A 26,756-nucleotide genomic window follows, 5' to 3' on the forward strand; every position below is an offset into this window, starting at 1 on the left:
AGGCCACGCTCTTCCTTTATTAGAGTTTCGGGGGAATTGGTGAAATTACGGAGAGAGGGTTATCACAGGTCATATTCATCCCTAAATAGAAATCTTTTCGCATATCAAGCAGAGTTACAGGGTAAGGATTTAGAACAACTGCTTTTGCTTACTGACACTTATGGGGAATTTAGGAGACATCTAAAAACATCTCTCTCTTCGAAGAATTTAAGCAGCTAATTCGTAAAAATTTTATTATGCACTCTTTTGATCATTTTAGTATCTCTAATTACTGGCTTTTAACTTTTTTAGTTCTATTCAACTTCTTTTATTGTTTTTTTTAACTATTGTAAACCGCATAGAACTTTACTGCTTTGCGGTATATAAACTGATTATTATTATTATCTATCTAGGTTTCTCTCCTCTCTTAAGTAAAGTGGTAGTGGATTCCAGTGGGTGGGAGCGGTAACTGAAAAAATTTGTTTCCGGTTGGTGTCCTAGTAGAGTCTGAGTAGAGTGTACTTTACAGAATCCTACCTTAGTGCGTATTTTGCGCCTAACTTTGCGCACAAGCATTTAAGGCTGGTATCGATGCTCACAGTTTGGCGCCCAAATCCTGCAAATGCCTCTGACCGTCCATGCCCCTCCCATAGGCACACCCCCCCTTTGGAGACGCAAGCTATGGAATTTAGGCAGGCATGTTCTAGAACGTGGGGTAGGGCAGATCTGTGTGCAACTCTTAATTACTGTCAATTAACTGTGTGTGCCTAATTGACTAATCAGTTTATACACGGATCTGGGATTCACACCCAAATTTGGGTAGCCTATACAGGATCCATTCCTCACTCTGCATGTTGCCATGAGTTGGTGGCTGACTCAGTGGCATAATCCATACACCACATACAGGTTCCAGGAGTTAATGCACATTTATGACAAAGACACCACAAAAATACACACACCCCCTACATTGAAACAAGCTTGGCACTTAGAACTGGTTGTTATCATTGACAGCAAAAATTGGAGAGCACCCGTAACCTAGAACAGAAGATTAAAAGAAAGATTTCCAAGACAGGAAAATCTATACCACTTCAGATGTATGCCAGGAGAAGGAGGACTGGCAAGAGACAAAATAAATCCAAGAAAATCTCCCAGCCCCAAGTCCAAAGATCGTCATCTTCCCTTTACAAGCATCTTGCAGTGTTGGGGCATCAATGGCACATTAGTAACTTTCCTTCCTATGGCCTCGCAATCTCTGTGATTCCTTTTGGACATACTAACCACTGCAGTGAAAGCAAGGAATAGCACAGTAGTTAGCGAGAGCATTGGGATTGAAAATTAGGGATGTCAGGGTTCAAATCTTACTTTGTGACCTTGGGCAAATCACTTTACCCTCCACTACCTCAAATACAATTTAGGCTAAGTCCACTTGGGCAAGGAAATAATTTGTGCATTTGACTGTAATTCACCTAAAGCTTGGCTTAAGAATCAGTGCTGTGGAGTCAAGAGTAGGAAGCAATTTTGGACTTGTAATTGGGGTCAGTAAAAATATCCTGACTCTTCTAAATAAAAACTTACATTATAAAATATAGTAATACACACACACACACACACACTGGTAAATGTTTTAAGTTATATTTACCAGTACTTTAGATCCATAACAAAAAATATCAGTAGGAATCTGAGTCAAAAGTGTGGTGTACTAACTTTACAGCCCCATTAGATGTAGAAAGTAATTAATCTAAATCCAAAAAAGAGTAAAATAGATTTCATGTTGCTTATCCCAGGAATAAGCCGTGGGATTTCTTAAGTCCACCTTAATAATGATTTAGGGACTTTTAGGAAGGAATTAGAACAAACCGTTTTTTTTTTTTTAAACTCTGCTATGCTAAATGCTTTTACCACATTCTCTGGCAATGAATTCTGTTCAGATGACAAACACACTGTGTGCCCTATATCTCCAATCTGTCCCCTCTTCTATGGCTTGCACTTCATTCATGCTAATTAACAGTGAGCTGCTTGCTACAGGAGGAGCCATTTTATAGGGTCTCAGACCAAAGGTGTAAAAGGTCGGAGAAGAGCATCCGATCTTTAGCAGGAAGAAGCTGCCATATGAGCATCTCACCTAGTTCTTATTTCAGGAATTCTGGGTTGGACTCACAGTTTAAGTCTCATCTCGACACAATCACGGTATTTGACTGGAACTTGGGTGATAGGACTTTATTTGTACTACTTACAGCACCTGGTGCAGAGTACAACACTATTTTAAAACGTTTGAAAGCACATCCTGTCTTTCTCCTCTACACCTCCCACAGTATACTCCACTCTAACAGCCTCATTTGCTTCGGGATTAAACATGTCCCTCCCCCTCATGCATCCTCATAGCCGAGGTCTTGAAATAATGTAAGCAGAAAAACATTAACTCCTGGTCTTTAGAAGGCAAAAATCGCAAGCCTTAGCATGCATAAGCTAAACTGTACACATAGCACAGCAAAGCATATTTTATATCCCATACCAGCTAAAGGTCATCTGCATCTGACACTCATGCATTTATAAGCAATTATGTGGCTTGCATGCTTTCAGGACTTCTAAGCACAGGCTAAATTGTCTTAAGAATCATGCTTCCCTCTTTTAAGAATATAAAGACTTCTGCCCTGCATTACCAATAAAGCCTCTACATTTACAGAACAACAAAAAGCACTTCTCAGACTTCACTATGACCGCAAGCTGACCATAGGCAGAATTTCACTGCTAAGTTTGGGCGAGAGGGAGAGAGGTGAAGGGGGGTCATTCTGATAGTGGGAGCATTAACTACCAGAATACCTGTGGAGCAGGGGTAGGGAACTCCAGTCCTCGAGAGCCGTTATTCCAGTCGGGTTTTCAGGATTTCCCCCACGAACCTGCATGAGATCTATTTGCCTGCACTGCTTTCAATGCATATTCATGGGGGGAAATCCTGAAAACCCGACTGGAATGCGGCTCTCGAGGACCGGAGTTCCCTACCCCTGCTGTGGAGTTAGCTCGTCTTAGAAAGGATACATATTTAAAAAGTCACCGTAGACATTCGACAGCATTCAAAGCAGAAAAATCAAATTACATAAAATTAGAAGGGAGGGAAATTGTTTTTGAAACGGTAATCATCTTTCGACACTCACCAAAATGGGTTAACTTTCATTACCAAATACATACCGACATAGTTTTCAACATCACTGACATAAAACGTAGGTGCTGGTACAGCTAAGCCCAAGCCATCCTTCTTTGGAACAAGGACAGGTTCCGTGAATCCATTTTCTTCCAAGCGTTCTACTGTAAGCTGGCTTCCGTTTAGCTTTACGACTATATCATCAGCACTAGAATTACAAATGAAGTGTTTTGTTATCCAAAAGTATTCTCATATCTACAAGGCATCTAACAAACCAAAATCACACCTAAGACTTGCCTCAACCATTTTTGCCTGCAATTATATTCTAAATGTGCTTCAAAGGGCAACGGTGTCAGAAATATCAAGAAAATGTACAAATATGGCTGACTCTCTCACATTAATAGCCCAGACTCAAAGAGCAACAAACCTATTACTGCAGAATTACAGAGCAACTATCTCCAGCATATGTTGTAAAATGTTTTTTTATTCATAAAAAAGTACCATCTGAAAAAATGTCATGATTCATAACTTCAATATAAGGAAATGTAATGACCAGAAAGGGGACTTCTTCTGGACCAGCATTCGCAAAGGAATAAACTGTTAACACTTAGCTCTTCTCTGTAGAGCTCTCTTTAGAAATACTGAATTGTTTTCCAAAAATAAATCTGCTTTGTATTGAAGAAAGCAAATGAGTTAAGATGATGAGACTTTATGCCATTTAACAGTGAGTTCCTCGCTACTCCTTGTAAATAGTTTAGTGCCACTTTCTACTGACTTTCTGAACCTCTATATATCCCAAGTGGCTCTATAAACATAATTACCCTGATTTTCCCTACATTGCCACAGAACACATGGTAAAATTATGTCTTACCTGATCATTTTCTTTCCCTTAGTTTCAGCAGATGAATCAAGACAAATGAGTTATGTCCATCCACCAGCAGGCAGAGATAGAAAGCACTGACTTGCTTGACAGATACCGGCACTTCAAGCAGAAGAGCAAATCTCACCTGTCACATCTTCGACTCCCTTCTCTCCAAACTAGTTCGCAAGAAGCGAAAACAGCCCAGTGAAAAACAACTGCATTGGAATAACCTGTAACTGATTTAACCTACAATAGACCGAATACCTTACCAACAAGCAGTGCTGCATTCATCAAGGTGGGATTCTGGATTCATCTGCTGAGACTAAGGGAAAGAAAATGATCAGGTAAGAAATAATTTCATCTTCCCTGTCATCTACAGTAGATGAATACAGATAGATGGGATGTAGCAAAGCAATCCTGAATCAGGAAGAGCACGCCGCAGAGAGCACTGCCACCACAAATGCGGCCTCTCCCCGCACTGCCACATCCACTCTATAATGCTTTGCAAATGTGTGCAAGGACGACCAAGTAGACACCCAACAAATTTAGTCCAATAAGAAAAGATGGGACTCTGCTGAGGATGACGCGAGCACCCTAGTAGAGTGCGCCCGCAATGCTTGTGGTGCAGTTTTTCTGGCCACCAAATACGTGAAAAGAATTGTCTCCCATATCCAGTGCACAATGGAGGCCTTGGAGGCTACCATACCCCAAGATGGACCCCCAAAGAGCACAAATAAATGATCCAAGTGCTGAAACCTTCTTTTAGCTCCTCAAAATCTAGCAGAGGTCCAAAAGGCACAGTTGACGAAAATCTTCCGGGTAATCAGCTTCTCTAAATGAGGGAAGAAATAAAAGTTGATTGAGATGGAAGGCGAAAGCAACCTTCGGCAGAAAGGAAGGAACCATACACAGAGTGACTCCTGCCCCCGAAAAACTCAGAAATGTATATCAGCAAGAAAGAGCTTGTAGCTCTGAAAACCACTTTGCGGACGCAAATTACTACGAACTGTCCATCTTTATGGTCAGATCTTTAAGCGTAGCCCTGTGAAGAGGTTCAATTGGAGCCTTCTGCAGCTCCCAAAGGATCAAGTTTAGACTTCATTCTAGGCACAGTTGTCGTAATTAAAGAATCTCACCACATCTGGGTGGGCCACAAGGAACCCACTGTCAACCACTCATCTACTGGGAAGTATAAAAATCTGAGTTAAGGGAGAAGCTGTGTCCCTTCCTCCCAAAAGGTGCATGTAGCTCAGTGTCTCTCAAACTGTGTGCCATGAGAAATTCCAGAATTTGACTTTATTTTTAAAAATTCCCTTCATAAGTACGCACTAGAACAGATGACATGTACGTTGTGTACGCAAGAGTCTGTCAATGTTATGAGCGTCTTGTGTGTGTAAGGATACAACCACCCAGACAAGCCTCATTCTTGGACGTGATCAGTCCCTGAAAACTAATGGCAAATAATTTTCGTTTTTATGCAGTAATTATCCTAACTTGAGCAATAAAGCAGTCAAGGCTTTGCTATTGTTTGGATCTTCTTATCTTGGCAAACTTGGATTTTCAGCTCCGACAGAAATTAAATAGAAAAAGAGAACAACTGCAGTTGGTGGATGGTGAAATGCGTGTTTGCTTGTCGACTATCGAGCCACGCTTTGAGTTCATTTGCCATCAAAAACAAGCACATCCATCATATTGATTAGCAATTCTATTCTATCTACCTTAGTTTCACCGTTGTTACAATTACCCATAAATAGCTTAAAGAACTTTAAATAAATCAATCTCAAATTTAATTTTTTTTTGTTGGTTTTGCAACGTTATAGTTTCGATTTTAATGTTCCACGCAAAATATTTAGTGTGTCAGAGCTAAAAATGTTTGAGAGACACTGATGCAGCTGGTTTAAAAAAAGGTTTGGACCAGTTGCTGGAGGAAAAGTCTATAAACTGCTGTTGAGACAGACATAGGAGAAGCCACTGCTTGCCCTGGATCGGTGGCATGGAAGGCTGCGACTATTTGGGGTTTTGCCAGGTACTTGTGACTTGGATTGGTTTCCGTGAAGAAGGGATATTGGGCTAGATGGACCACTGCTCTCATCCAATTCTTATGTTCTTACAGAAGGTGGGTCAGCCTACTTTGCGGTCCACAGAAACTTTGGCTCCCTGCTCAGGGAGCTGAAGAATACACAGGGGTTTCTGATGTGATCCACAGGGACCCATAAAAGAGGAGGGATAGATCACCAGGAAGATCTGATCGTGATCCTTAGAGGAGAAAGACTGAATGAAGGCACTGCCAAGGTGCGGTCTTTACAGGGAACAGGAGACAGAGCCAAATTCTTGGGTGATAACATACCTCTTCTACAAGGAAAAAAAGAACACTGGGGAACCAAGTCACGAGGGAGTGAGAGAACGGAGAAAAGGGAAAGGGATTGGGACTTGTATACTGCCTTTTTGTAGTTATACAGCCACACTCAAAAGAGGTTTACATTTTCCCCATCTTACAGTCTATCTAATGTACCTGGAGCAGTGGAGGATTAAGTGACTTGCCCAGGGTCACAGGGAGCAGCGTGGGGTTGGAACCCACAACCTCAAGGTGCCGAGGCCGTAGCTCTAACCACTGAACCACACTCTCCTCCAACACAATATCAGAAGTGAGCCAAGTATAGAAAAACGAAGCTGTTGTGACATCACTGACGAGGTTGGCTTTTATTGGTGGAATGAGGCATTATGACATCAGGGAAAGGGGCTGGGACTGGTATACTGCCTTTTTGTAGTTTTACAACCACATTCAAAGTGGTCTGCATAGAGGTACTTCAAGCATTTTCCATATCTGTCCTGGTGGGCTCACAATCCATCTAATGTGCCTGGAGCAGTGGAGGATTAAGTGACTTGCCCAGGGTCACAGGGAGAAGTGCAGGATTTGCACCCACAACCTCAGGGTGTTGAGGTTGTAGCTCTAACCACTACGCAGACTTTCCTTTCATGACTTATGACACAGGAAATCAGTTTGCTTACCAAGAAAGAGAGGAGTAACAATAATAATAATATTTTTTTCTTGTATACCGCCCAACCACAAAGTTCCAGGCGGTTAACAACGGTGAAAAAATCAGTGAAAAAATACATAATTATTTGACAAACTTATCGAACAAATGTGTTTTTAAAAATTTTCTAAAAGCGTTATAAGAATCCACTTGACAAATAAGCGGACTTAATCAAGAGTCCAGTTTGCCTAGCTGAAAAGCAAATGTCCTATTCAGAAATTTCTTGCAACGACAGTTCTTGACTGAAGGATACATAAACATTAACTTATTACAAGTGGTTTTTTTTTTTTAAATGAGGTGTAAAAATGAAATTGAGAGGTTAGATATCCTGGCGCCAAACCAAAAAGAGATTTAAAACAAAGAACTATCAAAGGGCAACCAATGTAATTGCCGATAAAATGAGCCGATATGATCGTATTTCTTTAGGCCAAAAATTAAACGAACTGCTGTATTATGTATTAGTCAAATAAGTTGTAAGTTTTTCTTGAACGATGCAAGATAGACAATGTTACAGTAGTCGAGGAAAGACAGAATTAAAGACTGCACCAAAATTCTAAGAGAGTAAACAAGGGCTTAACCCATGCTTCAAAGTTAAAGTATATAGATAGTCACAGGCACATTACTGAGGAGTTAGGATTTTAAACAACTTTCTAGTCTGCACAGAGGTGTGAAAGATGTCTAAGCTTGAAGTACTGCTCACAGGAGGCCAAAGAGTAGTGAATCTCTTGAAACGTTTTGATTCTATTTTTGTATTAATTTAATTTTGTTCTTATGGACTATTTGTCTCCTTGCTTTTCTCTTCCTTCTTTTGCATATAATTATACGGTATTGAAGAAGTCAATAAGTGGAAATTTCATCATAATTAAGAACAGCTTTCCGGCCATGTTTTTACCTTTGAATTACTGTGCCTGCTTAATAATAATAATATTTAATCCTGCTATTACTAGTCCTGTATGCATTGGGACAGAAGGTTTTAGGAGATTTGCTTTAAACACAGACCTTAAAGGAATTGTACACTGGCCTCTGGGGTACCCCTTGACCCCACTGATCTGAGGGCCAGATTCTCAAAACCTTAACACAGTCGCTAAAATGTATGCAGATTATCAAAACGGATTATCTCTGTCAACAGCGAGCTTTCTAGCAGTCTCTGACAATGACATGCAAATGTGCTCTTCAACATTGAAATGAGCCCTCCGGTGGATTCTTAATAAATGCCGAGCCATTTTCCAAAAGCGGCGTCAGCTTTTGGTGACAAAAATAAGCAACTGGTCCAGGGATGCCAGTCAGTGTCAGAGACTTCTAGAAAGCCTGTGTTGTGATGCAGCGGGAGAAATGCCCATTCTCTTCCACTGCATCACAACATCCTTCCCCTGAAGCGGTGGCGAACCTCCCCCCCCAGAAATGGGGGCGCCACCCCTCCCTGCATCAGGAGATATGCCCACAATCTCCCACTGCCAAGAAATCCCAGCCGCAAACCCTCTCCCCAGAGTGACAGAGATGCCCACACTCTCCCGCTACCAAGAAATCCTGGCAGCACACTCCCCTCCCCCAGCGGGAAAGATGCCCACTTTCCCCCACTGGCAAGTGACTCCCCCCTGCCATAGAACACCTTCCCACGCCTTCAATGCCCCCTTCACCTTACCTCCAAATTGATGCACGGAGGGACGCGACTCCCTCCTCCCAGAAGTCCTGCATCAACAAACTTGGAATGCACCAGGGAGGAGCCTGAGGCTCTGATTGGCCCAAGTTGTTTAAGGCTCCTCCCATGGGAGAGGCCTTATACAACCTGGGCCAATCAGAGCCTCAGGCCCCTTCCTAGATGCACCGGGAAGGGGCCTAAGGCTCAGATTGACCCGCGTCCCATAGGAGGGGCCTTAGGCATCCGTGCATCAAGGCGTCGGAGGTGGGGGGGAAGTGTTCTAAGGCAGGGGTCCCGCTGCAAGGGGGGGGGCTCGGCTGGGATTTCTTGGCAGCAGGAGAGTGTGAGCATCTCTCCCGCTAATGGGGGGGTGCACGGCCTGGATTTCTTGGCAGCGGGAAAGTGTGGGCATCTCTCCCACTGCTGTTGTGTTATCTTTGCTGTTGTCTGTCAATCTCATTTGCATACGTGACTTTTTTAAAGAACGTCTCGCTTTTTGAATTCGCTATCAAAACGGCTGCGATAGCAGAGCGTCGCTTTTTAAAATGCGGGGTTTTGAGAATCCTGGCTTGAGAAATCTGCCCTCTCTATTTACAAATTAATCTCAGCATCTTAGGCACTAAAACGGTTTCTAGCTGAAACCGGTACCCTTGCATAGTACAAATCCTAGTAAGCTTATCTCTTATGTGTTTACTCGACAGAGCTTTTTCCTGGTCAATTATTGCAAAGCAATCATCATTCTCCATTCATTTTCACAACAGCATCTTGAAGCAAGGAGTGTTCAGAGTAATGAGTATAATTATTCTGTTTAATGGCTGTGCTCCGCTGCAATAAAATGCGTAAGGTGATGTACAATGCACATAATAAAAAGAACATTTACTCTATCGGCATGCCGATATGTCTTAGGCACTATTTTGGCAGAACATAAGCCTGCCTTTTCGGGGATAGAATACAGGAAGCAGCATGCTCGTTTTCACCGTCTGTACAGTAGGTGCAAGAGAACATTTCATTCCTTGTGAAATAGTTTCCGTAAGCAACTTTTAAGTGTGAAAAATTCAAAATGTGGCCAGTCTGCTGAAAGGGCCGGGTGCTGCCACATGAACAGTGTATCTGCTTTCCTGAGTCTTCCCCCCCCCCCTCCGTCCTCCTAGCCAGCAGTGGCAGAAATCACAGGTGGCATTCTCAGACTGTAAGGTGAAGTACGGTGGGAAGATCTGTAGCAGCCCTGCCCTCCTGCTAAGGTTTCTTTGTCGAAACAAAGTTCTTGCTTAGGAAGGGGGAGAAATGGGGCCATAGCTTTGCAGACACAAAAAGAAACTGTGGAATTGATGGTCCTGATGAAATCTTTATTTGAAAAGGGTGCAGATAATCAAAAATAAAACACAATGTAAAAATATTAAACACAGTAAAAAGTATTACATTACATTACATTACATTAGGGATTTCTATTCCGCCATTACCTTGCGGTTCAAGGCGGATTACAAAAGGTTAATTTAAAAAAAAAAACAGAGTTACAATGATTAGCAAGAGAGGTAAGTTGTAGATCTTATAAACATTTAGCGGGTTGTTGAGTGTGAGGTGGTTTGTAAAAGAGTTAATAGGTGGTCATAGTGGAAGTTCTTTTGTTATTATTAGTGCAGTAATGGGTAGATCAAATGTCAGTTTTAGAGTTACTAAACGGTCGTGATGTTATTGCTGCTTCAGGAATTTCTTGAAGAGTGTGGTTTTTATTTCTTTTCTGAACGTCCTATAGTCTGGGGTGGTCATCAAGAGGTTGGAGATCTGGTTGTCCAGCCTTGCGGCTTGGGTGGCTAGGAGGCCGTCGTGTAGTTTTGTTCTTTTTACTTCCTTGATTGGGGGGGGTATGAATGGGGAGTGCGTTTTTCTGTGTCTTGTAGTGGGTGCTTGGATGAGGCGATTGTTCAAGTATGATGGGCTGTCTCCGTGTAGGGTTTTAAATAATATGCAGTAGAATTTGAATTGGATTCTTTCTTGGATTGGAAGCCAAAAAAAGAGCAAACCAAGATACTGTATACAGTAATGCGTAGCCGATCAAAGCACTATTGTACACAATATCTTGGTTTGCTCTATTTTGCAATCTCAATTTGTGGTTTAAACAAGTACTGGACCCCAGAAGAAGGTCTTTTATGACCGAAACACGGCTCGTGTTGGGTCTATACCACATATTTTTTTTACTGTGTTTTATATTTTTATATTGTGTTTTATTTTTTTTATTTTATCTGCACCTTTTTCAAATAAAGATTTCTAATCTAATCTAATCTTCCATTTGTGAGCTGCACATACCCATACAGGCTCAAGATGACAGATCAAAGGGGAAAGTAGAAGAGGAAGGGGGCATAGAGAAGCAAAAGGAGGAACCTATACAATAGAGGGTGCTATACAAAAGCTAAGACAGTTAATTGTCAAAGAGGTGAGTCTTCAGGTTTTTTCTGAATGTGGTGTAGTTTGTCTCTTTCCTGATAGCTTCTGGTAGGTCATTCCAGGTTTTTACACCCAGATAAGTTAGCATAGAGTAGATTTCATCAGGACCATCAATTCCACAGTTTCATTTTGTGCTGCTGTTTTCCTTGTGGAATCTTTTTTGGTGGAAACCCCCCCCCCTTTTTTTTTTTGTTTTCTGATCTGGACTGATTTGCCACAACTTTGCACCATAAGTGCTTCAGCCACACGTGCCGTAAGTGTCTACCACACTTTTCTTGACACATTTTAGAAAGAGGATGTGAACAGGGGAGGAAAGGATAAACAGTGATCTACTGGAGGTAGGGAGAGAGTGTGAACAGGGGAGGAAAGGGTAAACAGTGATCTACTGGGGGTAGGGAGAGGGTGTGAACAGGGGAGGAAAGGGTAAACAGTGATCTACTGGGGGTAGGGAGAGGGTGTGAACAGGGGAGGAAAGGGTACACAGTGATCTACTGGGGGTAGGGAGAGGGTGTGAACAGGGGAGGAAAGGGTAAACAGTGATCTACTGGAGGTAAGGAGAGGGTGTGAACAGGGGAGGAAAGGATAAACAGTGATCTACTGGGGGTAGGGAGAGGGTGTGAACAGGGGAGGAAAGGGTAAACAGTGATCTACTTGGGGTAGGGAGAGGGTGTGAATAGGGGAGGAAAGGGTAAACAGTGATCTACTGGGGGTAGGGAGAGGGTGTGAACAGGGGAGGAAAGGGTAAACAGTGATCTACTGGGGGTAGGGAGAGGGTGTGAACAGGGGAGGAAAGGGTAAACAGTGATCTACTGGGGGTAGGGAGAGGGTGTGAACAGGGGAGGAAAGGGTAAACAGTGATCTACTGGAGGTAAGGAGAGGGTGTGAACAGGGGAGGAAAGGGTAAACAGTGATCTACTGAGGGTAGGGAGAGGGTGTGAACAGGGGAGGAAAGGGTAAACAGTGATCTACTGGGGGTAGGGAGAGGGTGTAAACAGGGAAGGAAAGGGTAAACAGTGATCTACTGGGGGTAGGGAGAGGGTGTAAACAGGGAAGGAAAGGGTAAACAGTGATCTACTGGGGGTAGGGAGAGGGTGTGAACAGGGGAGGAAAGGGTAAACAGTGATCTACTGGGGGTAGGGAGAGGGTGTGAACAGGGGAAGAAAGGGTAAACAGTGATCTACTGGGGGTAGGGAGAGGGTGTGAACAGGGAAGGAAAGGGTAAACAGTGATCTACTGGGGGTAGGGAGAGGGTGTGAACAGGGGAGGAAAGGGTAAACAGTGATCTACTGGGGGTAGGGAGAGGGTGTGAATAGGGGAGGAAAGGGTAAACAGTGATCTACTGGGGGTAGGGAGAGGGTGTGAACAGGGGAGGAAAGGGTAAACAGTGATCTACTGGGGGTAGGGAGAGGGTGTGAACAGGGAAGGAAAGGGTAAACAGTGATCTACTGGGGGTAGGGAGAGGGTGTGAACAGGGGAGGAAAGGGTAAACAGTGATCTACTGGGGGTAGGGAGAGGGTGTGAATAGGGGAGGAAAGGGTAAACAGTGATCTACTGGGGGTAGGGAGAGGGTGTGAACAGGGGAGGAAAGGGTAAACAGTGATCTATTGAGGGTGAGGTTTATGAAAAGAAAATAAGATGTATAAATGAGAGAGCACGGGGGTAGAAGGGCTTAAAGTCCGAGAGACATTATTATAATTAATGTCCTTCCCCTATCAACAGTTAAAAGCCGCCTCTTACTCAGGACTGAGGATGTTTTCCGGGTAATGTGAGAAGATCTAGCAGACAACATTTCATGCAAACCCACTGGGCAACACAAAGCCACAAGGGAGTGAGAGAATGCAGAGAGTGAAAGTGAGAGGAGAAAACAGAGGCTCCCTCTGCACCCAGAGGTTGCAAGATCAAATCCCAGTGCTGCTCCTTGTGACCCTGGGCAAGTCACTTAAACCTCCAGCGCCCACCGCTTTGAAATGCCAAAGCAACAAAAAGGTGGCATTCAAGTCCCCCAAGCCCAGTATCCCAAAGAGCAGCAACATTCCAGAGCTGAGACTGTGATGTCATAATGCCTCATTCCACCAGTGCCTAAGAGCCAACCTCAGCAGTGATGTCACAATGGCTTGATTGTCCAATACTCAGCAAGCATAGGAATTGCCATATTGGGACAGACTGAAGGTGTGGCTCAATGGTAGAGCTGCTGCTTCTGCTCCTTTTGACCCCGGGCAAGTCACTTAAACCTCCAGTGCCTACCGCTTTGAATGTCCGCTTTGAAATGCCAAAAGCCACAAAAAGGCAGTATACAAGTCCCCATTCCCTTTGTATCAGCTATATTAAGTGCGATGGACTTAAAAATTAATCATGCCAGCTTGAACAGAACACAAGCTTCTACAGGCAACCAATTTAAAGTTATATAATATGGAGTAACGTGATCAGAAAATTGTAAAGAATAAATTAAGCGAACAGCTGTGTTTTGAGTTGTCTGCAGTTGTTTCAATAAATGTTTAGATAGACCCAAATACACCACGTTATAGTAATCTAATTTACTCAATACAAAGGTGACTGTACTAACAATCTAAAACAATTACTCTGTAAATATTTCCAGGTTCTTCTCAATTTTTGCATCGCCCAGAAACAATCTTTACGCAGGTCACTTAAGAAACTGTTAAACACCAGCTTATTTAAGAGAGCTTTTTTTTGATCATTCTGAAGTCACTCCTATACGATTGGAATACAAGATGAAGGTCTTTTAATGAGTGTCTTTGACATCTATTGTAAAGTCCTGTTATTTTTATATATGTATTAACTGTTACCCACTTAGTCGATAAGCGGGATAGAAATTTTTTAAATAAATAAACTAGACCTATCGTAGTCAGCTTGTAATTGAGAATTATCCCCCAAATTTTAGTTGACTTTTCTAAACCACGCTTAATGTTCCCTAGCCGAAAAACCAAATTATCAACTACAGGGGTCCTTTTACTAAGGCACGCTTTCCCGTTTTAGCGTGCGCTAAATGCAATAGACTATAATGGATGCGTTAGCGTTTACCGCATGCTAAAAAGGGCTAGAACGCCTTAGTAAAAGGACCCCACATATTTTAATGTACACTTGATGTATATGTTAAAATGAATAAAGATTTGAAAAAAAAAAAAAAAAGGACCCCACAGTTTTAATACCAAGTAATAAAAATTTAGTCTTTTCTTCATTAAGTTTTAAGTTGTCTCTCATCCAGGTACTAATCAGAGACGTACACTCTTGTTACTAGAGGTAAAATTTTGTTAAAAGTAGAATTTACTGTAAACAAGGTGGTGATATCGTCTGTATAAATATAGACCTAAAATCCAGCTCTCTCTAATAGCATTCCCAGGGAAGATAACAATACATAGAAACATAGAAAGGTGACGGCAGAAAAGGGCCACAGCCCATCAAGTCTGCCCACTCCACTGACCCACCCCATTAAGTCTGAGTGCTGATGACTTAGTTCCTTAGCTCGACCCTCGTAGGGATCCCACGTGGATATCCCATCTATTCTTAAAGTCGAGCACGCTGGCGGCCTTGACCACCTGCATCGGAAGTTTGTTCCAATGATCCACCACCCTTTCCGTGAAGAAGTACTTCCTGGCGTCACCACTAAATTTCCCTCCTCTGAGTTTAAGCGGGTGCCCCCTTGTAACCGAGGGTCCCATGGGAAAAGGCAATCCCTGAGGGACCCAGAAACTGGGAATCCAACAATATGAGAATAATCCATATCAGATCTATGCTGAATTACTTACATTACATTAGTGATTTCTATTCCGCCTGTGCCTTGCGGTTCTAGGCGGATTACAATTTAGAAGATATCTGGGCATTTCCAGTAGAATTGCATAACAGGAAGTGAGTATATTACAGGTTACGGTAGAGAATAATAACACATTCAAGTTACAGAAGATGGTTACATAACATTGAAGGAAGAAGTTTTCTAGTTACAGATGGCGATTGCTTATTTAGGTTTCTTAATATATGTTGGTGATATAGTTTTAAGAGATGATTAGTTTGAAGATTTGACTAGGTGTTACTATAGGGGTGGTATTCCCGAGGGAATAACCATGAGCTAATAGGTGGTGGTTAGAGTGATGGGAAGTATTTTTTGAATAGAAGTGTTTTTATTTCTTTTCAGAACACATTAATGTCTGTTGTTTTGATCAGTATTTTGGAGATGGAAGGGTCAATTTTACCTGCCTGTGTCGCTAGAAGGTTGTCGTATAGTTTCTTGCGTCGAGTACCATCGAGAGGAGGGTAGGTGAAAAGGTTCCGAGTTCTCCTTCTTCTGGGTGAATGAAGCCCCTAAACCAATTCAATACCTTGCCAGCGATTCCTATGCTGTCTAACTTAGATACTGTACTGCCTATTTCTTCTCGCAGGGGTTTCACCAGCTCTGATCCACTGAGTGAGACACTGTTTTTCATAAACTTATTTAATCCTCCACCGTTTTTCTGCATGCGAGACAAACAGAAAGTGGTACATTGAACATGTGTAAAAATGCAAGGAAGGTGGTGTCCAAAAATGTATATGTGGAGAAGCAAGAATTTATATCCGTGCATGTAACAGCGTTTTTGCAAATTGCCCCACATGTGCAGGTAAAACCTTGTGTGAAAGCATACATTTACATGCGCAAGAAAGGGGCAAGGCAACTACAGTATTTTTCACACCATAAGACGCACTGTACCATAAGACGCACCCTAGATTTAGAGTAGGAAAACAAGAAAAAAAAAATTCTGAACCAAATTGTGCACCCAGCCTCCCTCACTCCCCTGCCAGGCTCTGCACCCAACCCCACACTCCTTGCCAGGCTCTGCACCCTGTTCCCCCTCCATGCCACCCCCCCTCACCTCTGGTGGTCTAGTAGTAAGCTGGGACAGGAGGGATCCGTCCCAGCCAACTAACAATCCTCCTCCCTCCCCCAATCCTTCTGGTACACTTTAATAACATGGCCCGCCCACCGGCCCTTCCTTTTAAAACACCATTGCCTGCCCGCAGTACCTTTTAAACGACCCCTGAAGCCTGGTTATTCAATGGTGTATGGGTCGGCAGGAGTGCACTGTCTGCGCTACTGCCTAGGCCTGCCCGCTTTCTGAACGGCTGCAATCAGTTCTCACGACTCCCGTGATTTAGGCTGTGCAGTTTTCCCTTCCATACAACAAGTGGCAAAAAAAACCCTTTCAGCCAGAGGCTTTAAATAATACAGCCTGGCTAGTCTGGAATCTTCATCAATAATTTCCCTTTGATAAACTCCAAACTTTTCTACTGTTCCTCAGCCCCCACTCCATTAAATCAGGGTCAGTAGTGTATGAAAAATCTTCACTCATTTTTTTCCATACTCTGAGCTTCATTCATTTCTACATCATCTTCCTTTATGAATGAGTCCGTATCAAAATCCTCCCACTCTTGAGGTCCTACCTGCCCTTCTGGAGTATAAGGTTCTGGTGCATTTCTGTTTCCTGGCAGAGAAGGTCTGGCTCCCTTCTCTCTCCCTGTTGGGTTTCTGCCTGCACCCTTTTCTCTCTCAGTGGCTAACTGCCTGTGCTGGAGTGCAGGTGTGCCCTTATTTCTGGCTAATTCCGAGCTCAGGTGCTTGTTGAGCTGGCTCAAACCAGTTCTGGATTTGCTAGGCACTGGAGCTATTCCAGTCCTGGCTTTAGGAATTCTCTGCCCTTGGCCTGATGGGATTTGTAGTCCTGTTACCTTGCTGCTTAGAAAAAGGTAAACAGGCATGAGGAGTCTCTATCTCCTTCTATGCACTGCTATGCAAAGGCATCTTCTTTCTTAGCAGTGCCCTAGGAGGAATTTTAGGCTTATCTGCTGTTTTCTCCTGGGACAATTCCCTACTTTGCTCATCAGTTCTGGGGCACTGCAAGGATTTCTTTGCCTTCACAGGGGGTTCCCTGTGACAGTATATGCGCATCAGGTCATCACAATTGAGCCGATGGTTCTTCTCTTTCTGACACTAAGTCTTGCAATACAAGTAAGCACTACATGAAGTTAAAGTGCTTCAGCGTTCTATTACTCACACGGAGATTTAGCTTTTCAGGCAAACTTTTTTGGCTTTTCATTACACTCACTGACGGGCTACCCATGCTAGTTGGACCTTTTTTTTAAACTGCCCAGTATTCTTTTGAAGCACTTTAAATAATTTTCTAAATTAATAGCAAGAATACCATTGTATTTATTTATTAAGTCGTGTAAATATGACATACTTTTAGAGCCAATCATCACGTTCGAACGTGCACGCTTAACCCTTTCAGGACCATAAGGATCGTAGGCCAATTTTTGTGGTTTTGATGACATTTTTATGGTAAAAAGGGCTTGCAGATGCCAAAAAATTGATTTTTTTTGTGAAATATTATTTTTTTTAAAAAAAATCACACTTCTGGCTTATGGACAGTGTGGCAAGTGAATCTTCTCGTCAATCTGGCAACGACGCTAATGAATGAATGTTGGAATCAGTTTGTTTACATAAAGGCAGTATCCTATGGAATCCGTACATATCAAATTTAGAACTGTAGACTATCCCGATCAAAATTGATAGGATTTTAAAGTTATGGGACAAATATGTCCCTTGGTCCTGAAAGGGTTAATGTGCATGCGCTGGCGTTCTTTTAGGATTTAAGCGCCTAGACAGGTGACCCACTTCCCTCTTTCCCCTCTCTTGCCCTTTCTCCCAATTGTTCCCCACATCCCTTAAGTTGAGTTGTACGTCAACTCAACTGGTACCCCACTAATCTTTTGTAAACCGCATAAAACTTAACGGTATTGCGGTATATAAACTGTTATTATTATTATTTTGAGTTAAATCTGATGTGATTAGTAAAGGATCAACCGCAGTAAGTTATTTTGTGTGCTATTAGAAATATTTGGTAGTTACTTTGAATGAATTTCTAATCTATTTTCTTTTTCTTTATTTATATTTTGATTAGCTCGTTTCCTGATGAAGCCTGTTTAAAAGGGCGAAACGGGACCCGTCGGAGCAGTATAACATCCAGCACTTTATCTCCGTGTGAGTAATATGGCGCTCGGCACTTTATCTTTGTGCAATCTAACACTGAAGCGTTTTAACTTCATGCAGTGCCTCTTCCATTGCAGACAAGTTATTTTTTCTGCATTTTGTTTGATATTTTCAGGAAGCCATTTTTGCATATCATTATTTGCATTAGCAGTGGCTCCTGTGATGACATTCATTCAAACACTGTTAGGACGCTATCATTAATTTAAAAAAAATGAAAAAAAAAAGTTAAAAATGTTTTATTAATGATTAGCAATTAGGATAGGGTGGAGGTTTTTTTTGATCAATGAAAGAAAGTCAGCACCACAACATCTTAGGGAGAACCGCATATGTTCCCTAAGTGGTGAATATGAGATCTTTTCCTCCATTTAGACTTTAATCCTATAGTACCAAATAAAGAGGCCCCTAACTCTGGGCCTAGTTGAGATCATGCTCCAAAACTTTGGATATCCCCTGAAAAAATGTCATCAATTTCTGAGATAGTCGAGGGGGGAGCTCTGGCCCACTTGACATGGAATGACTCACTTGTATTTAAATGGTTATCCTGGTATTCTGTAAAAGAAGGTAGGACCCCACTTTTATTTATAAAACTAGTTTTTTAGCTCGGTACATTAACGGGTGCTAGAATAGATGTGTAGACTTAGGTATTTCTTTCTTTCTCTCTTCCCCCTGTCTGTCTGTCTTTTTTTCTTTCCGTCTCTCTCCCCTGTCTGTCTTCCCTTCTCCCTTACTTTTACCTCCCCCCTGTCCAGCAGCACCCCTTTCCTGCTCCCCCTCTCCAGCAGTAGCCCTTCTCCGTTCTTTTTACCTCCCCCTTGTCCAGTAGTACCTCTTCTCCCTTACCTGCTCACTGTTCAGCATCCGCTAGGCCGGGTAGCCTCGAGGCTTTTGCTAGGCCGGCCCACCTTGCATTATCGAAGTGGGCTGGCCTAGCAAATGCCCCGCGCTAAAGAGGTTAGGGTTCTTTAGGTTGGAAAAGATGTGGCTGAGAGGAGATATAAAGTCTACAAAATCTTGAGTGGTGTAGAAGGAGCAAAGGTGGATCGATTTTTCACCCTTTCAAAAAGAACAAAGACCAAGGGGCACTCAATGAAATTACATGAAAATACTTTTAAAATACATAGGAGGAAATATTTTTTCACTCAAACAATAGTCAAGCTCTGGAACTCATTGCCAGAGGATGTAGTAACAGCGGTTAGCATTTCTGAGTTTCAAAACGGGTTGGACAAGTTCCTGGAGGAAAAGTCCATTGTCTGCTGGGCAGACATGGGGAAAACCACTGTTTGCCCCAGATCGGTAGCATGAGATGCTGCTACTACTTGGGTCTCTGCCAGATACTTGTGACCTGGATTGCCCACTCTTGGAAAGAGGATACTAGGCTGGATGGACCATTGGTCTCTCCCAGTAAGGTTATTCTTAGGTTAGATGCATACTGGGATGACTGGTAGAACTTTTCAGGGCTTGACACAGGTTTTTAAGTATTGTTTTTGTTTTATTTTATGAAAGAGGATATGGTTACGGAAGAATTGCTAGGACCTGATTAAGGAATGTGACTTTATTGTATTATATGTTATTGTTGTATGTGTGATTTGATTTTGGATGCCACCTAGAGCAGGAGATTTCCTTTGATAAGCAGATTACAAATTTTTGTTAATAAAATGATGGCAGCTGTGTCTCCTTGCAGCAAGCATGCCCCCCCCCCTTTTTACTAAATCGCAATAGCGGCTATTAGCGCAGGGAGCCGCGCTGCTCCCAACGCTCATAGAGCTCCTTTGAGCGTCGGGAGCAGCGCGGAGCATTCAGCATGGCTCCCTGCGCTAATAAACACTATTGCGGTTTAGTAAAAGGGGGGGGGGATAGTGAGGTCCTTTGCAGTCCTCAGAGCTGGCAATGCATTATTTATTTTGCATATTCCTGGCCCACCTATTACCTAGGTAGGTTGCAATAAAACATACGTAAGATAACAATGAACAGCACATTAAAACAATCTGCCCAATACTGAACAGAACGACAATCTCATAACATTTTTCAACATGGAAATTCATTTTTTCAGGTTTAATGACTACTCTGTTCCATTACAATGGATACCAAAAGGATAGCTCTACCCTCTGTTTTTATAGGTGTCAGGTCAAAAGCGCGCTGGGACAAAGGCGCCCACAGACAATTGAGCGCAGCGCGGGAGCGCGCGCCGCAGAAAATTACTGTTTTTAGGGCTCCGACCGGGGGGGGGCCGTGCCACTTTACTTAATAGAGATCGCGCCGCGTTGTGGGGGCGTTGTGGGGGGGTTGTAACCCCCCACATTTTACTGAAAACTTCACTTTTTCCCTGTTTATAGGGAAAAAGTTAAGTTTACAGAAAAATGTGGAGGGTTACAACCCCCCAAACCCCCCCCATAACGCCGGCGCCATCTCTATTAAGTAAACTGGGGGGGGATCCCCAACAAACCCCCCCGTCGGATCCCCTAAAAACTGTAATTTTCTTCGGCGCGCGCCTCCGTCTTGCGCTCAGTTGTCGGCGCGCGCCTTTGTCTTTCGCGGGGTTGTCTATGAACCGTTTTTATATCACCACTGTATCTGTTACTAGAGCTGCACTGAAGAGCATATTCTACTACTCAGCTAAATATGAATAATGGGCATTGAGATTTGGCACAACAAATAATAAAAGAAGCAGCATGCAACCAGAGATCAAGGGCTTATTTTAATCGTATTTAGCACAGTAGAGCCCTGGATTATTCGTCTTCAATTTTAAATCACTAATTGGCCAAGTACAAATAATACATTCGGGGCTGAATCAAACTGAATATGAATATTCGATACAAACTTACTCCCCCCCCCTTTTACAAAACCGTGAAAGCAGTTTTTAGCACAGCCCGGCGTGCTGAATGCTCTGCGCTGCTCCCAACGCTCACAGAGCTCCTATGAGCTTCTGGAGCAGCGCAGAGTATTCAGCGCATCGGCCTGCGCTAAAAACCACTTCTGCGGTTTTGTAAAAGAGGGGGGGGGGGGTAAATGCAATGTATTTTAAAACTTATTTAAAATATTTCTAACCTGCCCATCCCCAGTTCCGAGGCAGGATATAAAAAAAAAATGCAAGAAATATTTGACAAAAATACAAAACCAATTAAAGTAATGACCACATACATAGTCCCTCACATATTCACAATACCAATAATAAATTTTCCTGCTACATTAATCGGTTGTTTTCCTTCAACCTCAATAGATTTAGTATTCCAGTAGTCAAGCAGACTTTAGCTAGTACATTGTATCCAATTCTATTAGAAACTGGTGTCCCGTTAACTGCAGCCGCCATGGCTTTCTAGAAAACTGATTCACTGGATTCTATATACAAAGCACTTCACCCACATAACACTACCGTTTGGACCAGTCCACGATCAGACATTACATTGGTTACCAGTTATTTATCAAATTGAATATAAAATCAATCATTCATCAAGTGGTTTATGGTGTCACACCCTGGTAGCTGACTCAAATTCTGAAGAAATATTTGCCAAATTAATCCTTGCGATCGCAGTCAGTAATGAGATTATCCATTGAATCGGTGAATGAGATACTTTAAATGAAAACGTGGGTCTATAGCAGTGGTCTCAAACTCAAACCTTTGCATGGCCACATTTTGGATTTGTAGGTACTTGGAGAGCCTCAGAAAAAAATAATTAATGTCTTATTAAAGAAATGACAATTTGGCATGAGGTAAAACTCTTTATACTGTATTTTTCGTCCTATAAGACGCATCAGACCATAAAACGCACCCACCTGTAGAGGAGGAAAACCCAGGAAAAAAAACTTTCACCGCCCTGCCCTGTACCCCCTCTGGTGGTCTAGTGGTAGGCCAGGACAAGGTCTTATAGAGCGAAAAATCCATAGGAAGCATAGGCACCCTCCCCCCCCCGTAGGCAGCAGAGGCACCCCCCCTCCTGGTACCTTTTTTTTTTTGTCCCCTTTCCGCGCTCCTGCTTGTCTCCCTCGCCGGACGGCTCTTCTTTGGTTAGGGCAGAGCGGCGCAGAAGGCAGGTGCGTTCTGTTCACGTTCCTGCCTGGTCCGGTGCCGCTCCCCGATTGACTGCAGTCAGTTCTCGCTCCATAAGATGCACCTTTATTTCCACCCCCTTTTGGGGGGGGTGGAGAAAGTGCATCTTATGGAGCAAAAAAATACGGGTAATTTATAAATCTTTCCTTTTGGCTAAATCTTAATCATAATATTGTAATTTATAGCTAAAGAGACTTATGATCAAGAAACTGTTTTATTTTACTTTTGTGATTATGATAAAACATACCGAGGGCCTCAAAATAGTACCTGGCGGGCCACATGTGGCCCCTGGGCTGCGAGTTTGAGACAACTGGACTATAGCTATTTCAGTGGCTGGTCCACAGTTTTGGAAAGCTTTACCAGGTTCTTTAAGGTTATGTAATAATTCGAAATCATTTAAAATGCAGTTAAAAACTAATTTTGTTTTTTAAAAACATTTCCCCCCCCTCTTTTACGAACGCATAGCGTGGGTTTTAACGCCGGCAGCGGCGATAACTGCTCAGACGCTCCTATGAGCGCTATGCGTTCATAAAAGAAGGGGGTTTATTAGAACGGATGATCTTTGTAGCAGATTCCTCGCATTGTAAATTTGTCTCGTTTAAAGGATATTCTGGCAGTTCTGTAGCAGTTTTGGAACGTTTCTGATGTACTGATGTTTTATTGATGTGATAAGATATGCATGTTTTATTGTTATCTGCTTAGGTATTAAGTGGAATAGAAATTTTTTTAATAAATAATTTTTTAAATAAATAAATAGTTCATGGGGATGAATTGTCCTGGCTAAAGCAAACCACTTGTCTTCTCCTGCTTACTTATATTCACAAGACAGAGAGAACAGAACTTTGTGCTGTGTCCTGATAAAATATAGGCTTCAAAAAACCAAAAATTGTAAATACCAATAATATAGAAACTCACATTCAAAAAAATTGATACAATTTTCCTTGCTAAACCAATCTGTATACATGAAACGTAGATTCCAGCTGCTTCAGTTAAGTACTTTGACCTTGTAACGTTTTTTTTTCATGATCTTTTTCTATTGACTTCTTATTTATTCCAATGAATGGAGATACAGCATCGACACGAATTCGAATACAAGAACTGGAAAATTTAGTTTATTCAGCCGAGTAGTTTGATTGATTGATTTTGCAACGTCTGTTTCATGATCTTTTTCTATCGCTTTTCTATCGACTTTCTATTTATTCAAAACTGGAGATATGATGATGCTTGGACATGAATTTTGATATGACTTTTTGAAATTTTTAATCTATTCATTTATGAATTTGAGGATTCTTGTTTTCATATAATTTTTGAATTTTTTTGCTTTTAAACTTTTGGGGGGGGGGGTTTTCAAAACACTCTTATATTTTTCCTTGTCCCCACACTGGATGCACGTTTGCACTTTATATTTATTTATTAAGGTTATTTAAAATTATAAGGGTATTATGATGTACTGGGCAGGATTTATTTAGACCTTCTGGTCTAGTGCTAGTCACTTATGAATACCTGCCCGGGGCCTTTGGTTACTCGTAGGGATAATTGAGCCCGTACTGAAACCCTTTTATTTAATCATTGAGTTCATTTAACCCTTTCAGGACCATAAGGATCGTAGGCCAATTTTTGTGGTTTTGACGACATTTTTATGGTAAAAAGGGCTTGCAGATGCCAAAAAATTGATTTTTTTTGTGAAATATCATTATTTTTATTTAAAAAAAATCACACTTCTGGCTTATGGACAGTGTGGCAAGTGAATCTTCTCGTCGATCTGGCAACGACGCTAATGAATGAATGTCGGAACCAGTTTGTTTACATAAAGGCAGTATCCTATGGAATCCGTACATATCAAATTTAGAACTGTAGACTATCCCAATCAAAATTTATAGGATTTTAAAGTTATGGGACAAATATGTCCCTTGGTCCTGAAAGGGTTAATGATTGAGTTTATGGTGCAACTACCATCCTAGCGTTGGTTTAGCAAGGAAAATTGTACCAATTTTTCTGATAAAATATAGTCAGTATCGGTTGCTGCAACTGTGTCTTACCTTGGGAAAGTTCGACTTCGGAGTTCTTTTATGAAGACCTGGCTTCCATTTTGCACAGGCTTGACATCGGTTGTTTGCCCCGTATCATGCTTATGCCAATTTCGTTTCTTTTTCACTGCAAATATATTGAACAAGTGCATCAAGATACTATTCATGCATCCCAGAATAATCTCCAGCGTGCTTATTACCCAAATGTTTCCCAATTACATTATCAAAATACATATGAACAACAAAAGGAAAGCAGAGGCAAACAGATTATCCAGACATCAATCAGGCTACATAACTTTACAAAATATTAACACAAAGACATTGGGACACTGGATCATCTGTTGTTCTATTGGGTTCATAGACAGTAACGCGGAAGACAAAGGCGCGCGCCGACAACTGAGCGCAAGACGGAGGCGCGCGCCGAAGAAAAAGACTGTTTTTAGGGGCTGCGACGGGGGGTTTTGTTGGGGAGCCCCCCCCCACTTTACTTAATACATATCGCGGCGGCGTTGTGGGGGGTTTGGGGGGTTGTAACCCTCCACATTTTAGTGAAAACGTAACTTTTTCCCTAAAAACAGGGAAAAAGTTATGTTTTCAGTAAAATGTGGGGGGTTACAACCCCCCAAACCCCCCACAACGTGGCACGATCTGTATTAAGTAAAGTGGGGGGGTCCCCCCGACACCCCCCGTCGTAGCCAATAAAAACAGTCTTTTTCTTCGGCGCGCGCCTCCGTCTTGCGCTCAGTTGTCTGCTCGCGACTTTGTCCCGGCGCGCTTTTGACCTGACACCGTTCTATTGTCCTTCGATACTTAACTTTTGGAGGTCAATATGGGGTACGATTAATAACCTATTGGAATCATCAATTCCACTGACGTATGTGGAACATTATTATATGTTAAGCCCCCTATGGAGCGATATAAATGCCACCTTTTTCTTGTCATGATCAGGATAGCCATGCAGATGGTAACCCGAAACTGGAAGAATTACGATCGTCTAAATTTCCCTTTCTGGTGGGCAAATTTGTGCTCCAGCTATAGATATGAAAAAAATGAATGCCGATAGTTTGGGGCACAGTAATTTATTTAAGTAAGTCTTTATTAGTAAGTCTTTGATTACGAGTCGGTTTTTGTTTATTTTGTCTATTTATTTTTGTACACATCTAGGGAAGGGTGGGAGGGGGGGCTATTTCTGTCCTAATTTGACCTTTGAGTATTTACACTTGGGGTGGGTGGGAGGATGGGAGGATACTGTTAATTTGAAAAGGGTAAGATTATTGGGAAAATCTATGTTTCTGTGTTTTATTGAATAATCATTGGGTGGATGGGTGAAAATGGTTGGTTATGTATATTTGTAAGTTGAATGTGCTTTTATTGACTTATTATAGGTTATATATCTGTATATTGCACTACTGAAGTTTGGAAAATCAATAAAGAATTTAAAAAACAAAACAAAAAAAACCCCACAAGATTTGTGAGAGTTATAGAACATTTTGTTATTCATTTTTCAATACAGCCCTGCGGTCATATGAGAGAGGGTGCGCCCGGAGTCCGGATAAAGCAGAGCCACACAGCGAACTCAAGGTAACAGAAAACAGTGCTTTATTAAAAGTGCCAGGCATTTGGGATCCTGTCAGCATCACAGGCAAGGAAAAAAACAACAGAATCTAGTCCTAGGCAGCAAAGTCCTCCCGTGGTCCGACTCCTGCAGGCCATGGCACACACTACAGTCTGTAGTCAACACTACTCACCAGTCAAGGTCCTAAGTTAAACTTGGCCTATATGGCTATTGCGGCTGCAGTTCATAGACACTGTTTCTCTCGAGGCTTCCTTAACCTAGCTGCATCCTGAGCTTTTAAACTTCCTGGACCATGCTCGCCTGGTCCCACCACTCCGATGTCACTCCCCCTTCAGAGGGAATTAGCCACGTCTTATAGACACACTCACAGATCCTTTAGTGCTTAATCTTTACTTCACCATAGGGAAAAAGTAAATTATAGGTGACAAAAGAAAGCCTGATGGACACAATCTGATGAGGACCAGCCAGCACGGCATCAGCAAAGGACGAGCTTGTTGCACTTCTTTGAGGGAGTAAACAGGCAGATAGACAAGGGTGACCCGTTCGACACTGTATCTCTGGATTTTCAGAAGGCGTTCGACAAGGTCCCACATGAACGACTACTTTGAAAAATTGCGAGCCATGGAATCGAGGGTGAAATACTCACATGGATTAAAAATTGGCAAGTGGATAGGAAACAGAAAGTGGGGTAAATGGACAATACTCGGACTGGAAAAGCGTCACCAGTGGAGTGCCGCAGGGTTCGGTGCTCAGGCCTGTGCTCTTCAACATATTTATAAACGACATGGAAATTGGTATGACAATTGAGGTGATTAAATTTGCGGACGATACAAAGTTATTCAGAGTAGTGAAGATGCAGGAGGATTGCGAAGACCTGCAACGTGACATAAACACACTCGAGAAATGGGTTGTGACATGGCAAATGAGGTTTAACGTGGATAAGTATAAGGTAACAAAAATTTATACACGAATACAGGAT

At 42.2% G+C, this 26,756-nt stretch overlaps 1 protein-coding gene across 1 annotated transcript in view; it reads right to left on the reverse strand.

The window, feature by feature from the left end:
• PHF2 (PHD finger protein 2) overlaps positions 1–26,756 on the reverse strand; it is a 287,511-nt gene that overhangs the window by 151,137 nt on the left and 109,618 nt on the right. Inside the window, exons 3-4 of the mRNA XM_033926403.1 lie at positions 24,214–24,328; positions 3,166–3,326 (exon numbers count right to left, since the gene is read on the reverse strand). Of these exons, the coding sequence (XP_033782294.1) occupies positions 3,166–3,326; positions 24,214–24,328 (276 nt within the window). The remainder of the gene's footprint in view (positions 1–3,165; positions 3,327–24,213; positions 24,329–26,756) is intronic.

The sequence above is a fragment of the Geotrypetes seraphini genome, chromosome 17 (genome assembly GCF_902459505.1).
Source record: "Geotrypetes seraphini chromosome 17, aGeoSer1.1, whole genome shotgun sequence".
NCBI classification, from domain to species: domain Eukaryota; kingdom Metazoa; phylum Chordata; class Amphibia; order Gymnophiona; family Dermophiidae; genus Geotrypetes; species Geotrypetes seraphini.